At 63.9% G+C, this 1886-nt stretch overlaps 1 protein-coding gene across 1 annotated transcript in view; it reads right to left on the reverse strand.

The window, feature by feature from the left end:
• Window positions 1-310: 310 nt before the first annotated feature.
• Mob3a (MOB kinase activator 3A) overlaps window positions 311-1886 on the reverse strand; it is an 11579-nt gene continuing 10003 nt past the window's right edge. The window contains exon 7 of the mRNA XM_048810703.1: window positions 311-412. Coding sequence (XP_048666660.1) covers window positions 311-412 — 102 coding nt within the window. The remainder of the gene's footprint in view (window positions 413-1886) is intronic.

Below are 1886 nucleotides of genomic sequence, written 5' to 3' on the forward strand. Positions count from 1 at the left end.
GCACCAGAGACGCCCGCAGGGTCCAGCCACGTGGGTGGGGCCTGCCTGGTCCCACGCAGGGATGGGGTGGCTGTGGCTAAGCATGTGGCATCACTAGGTCACAGCGGAGACCCATCTGGTCCTGTACTCTCCCCCCTGGATTTGACCAAGCAGAGGCCCAGGTGCGGTGGAGCCAGGAAGGAACAGAGGCCCTGGTCCTCTGCCCGTGTGGGCTGCCCCCTGCTCCCAGCCCCTGCTGCCTGAGGACGCATTGGAGTGGCACAGAGGTGTGGCCTTCAGGGCAGGAGCCCCTCCCAGTGACAGCCTCCTCTCACTGGGCGGTGCTGAGGACCAGGTATCCAGGAAGCCGCCGCCCGACCCCCAGGGCCTCACTGTGGCCTCTTCCTGTCCACCAGGCCAGCAGCACAGGCCACTGCAGACATTGCACACTGACAGAGGCTCCAAGACCGTCACCCCCTCCCCACATTTTTTTCTTAGCACCAGGGATTGAACTTAGGGGCCCTTGCCCACTGAGCCCCACCCCCAGCCCTATTTTGTACTTTATTTAGAGACAGGGTCTCACTGGGGTGCTGAGTGCCTGGCTTTACTGAGGCTGGCTTGGAACTCGTGATCCTCCTGCCTCAGCCTCCCGAGCTGCTGGGATGACAGGTGTGTCCCACAGCACCCAGCCCCACATTTTTTTACATGTGACAGTTTCAGGGCACCTTAGGAGGCCGAGGCAGGAGAGCTGCATGAGCCAGGACAGCCTGGGCAACTCAATGAGACCCTGTCTCAAAATACAATAAAGGGGGCTGGGGTGGGCTCCGTGGTAGGGTGCCTGCCCAGCATGTGCAAAGCCCTGGTTCCAGCCCCAGCCCCCCAGAAAGAAGGGAGAGGGCCCGAGGGCTGGGGTATGGTAGAGGGCTGGCCTGGCATGCACAGGCCCCAGGGCTGGTCGGTGCAGACCACAACGCCAGCCCAGCTGTCACCCCTGTGGGACCTGGCCGAGCTTCGGCCTCGCCCAGTCGGCAGGTGAGTGGGGGACAGCCCAGTGCCCGCAGGGCCTTCCAGCAGCCCTTCCTCCGCTGCCCAGAGGGTCCCATGAGACTCGAGTGCCCCGATGCATCTGTTTATTTGAGAAACCCCTTGGGGACAAGATGCCCCCGGCTGCTGTCCCACCCCAGACCCTCCTCTGCTGGGAAACGGCAGCACACCCAGCAGCCAGGGTGCCCGTGTCCTCCGCGCCCAGGTGGGAGGATGGTCTCAGAGCAGGGTGGGGCGAGGGCAGTGCCATGGGGTTCAGGGACCTCCTGGTGCGTGGGCTGCTGGCACAGTGGCCTCCCAGGCTTGGGGACATGTCCTGTGGCTCCCTGAGCTCCGGGGTCAGGCAGGACAGTGTCAGCAGCACTGCTCAGCTGAGCGCCTCCCAGACTCGGGAGGACAGAGCCCCTGTGGCTGGGGCCGCGCTGGGTCAGCAGGGAAGGGCCACAGAGGCCAAGGCCAGGGGGTGTGGCTGGGGGGCGGAGCTGGGCCAGGTGAGGAGTCCTTGGGTCATGCCCCAGCACAGCCTCCAAGGGAAACGGGGTGTCCCTGGGTTTGGTCCTGTGGCCCTGTGGGGGCAGCACAAAGGGTTTCTCTAGAAAGTTCTCAGGCACCTGAAAAAAAGGCCACTTCCTGCCCCCGGGCAGTCAGTGGAGACATCCAGGGGGGGCCACTCCTGGGCTGGTGGCAGTGGAAGGGACATCCTGGGGTCACTAGCTACTAGTTGGAAGAACACCTTTAAGAACATCTTAAGCCAGGTAGTGGCCATGGCCGCCACCTTGGTGACTCAAGAGACTGGGGCAGGAGATGGCGAAGGCCAGCCTGGGAGACCCCACAAGACCCTGTGTCTCAACACAAAGCGGGGG

This window comes from Marmota marmota, unplaced genomic scaffold (genome assembly GCF_001458135.2).
Source record: "Marmota marmota marmota unplaced genomic scaffold, marMar, whole genome shotgun sequence".
In the NCBI taxonomy this organism is placed as follows: domain Eukaryota; kingdom Metazoa; phylum Chordata; class Mammalia; order Rodentia; family Sciuridae; genus Marmota; species Marmota marmota.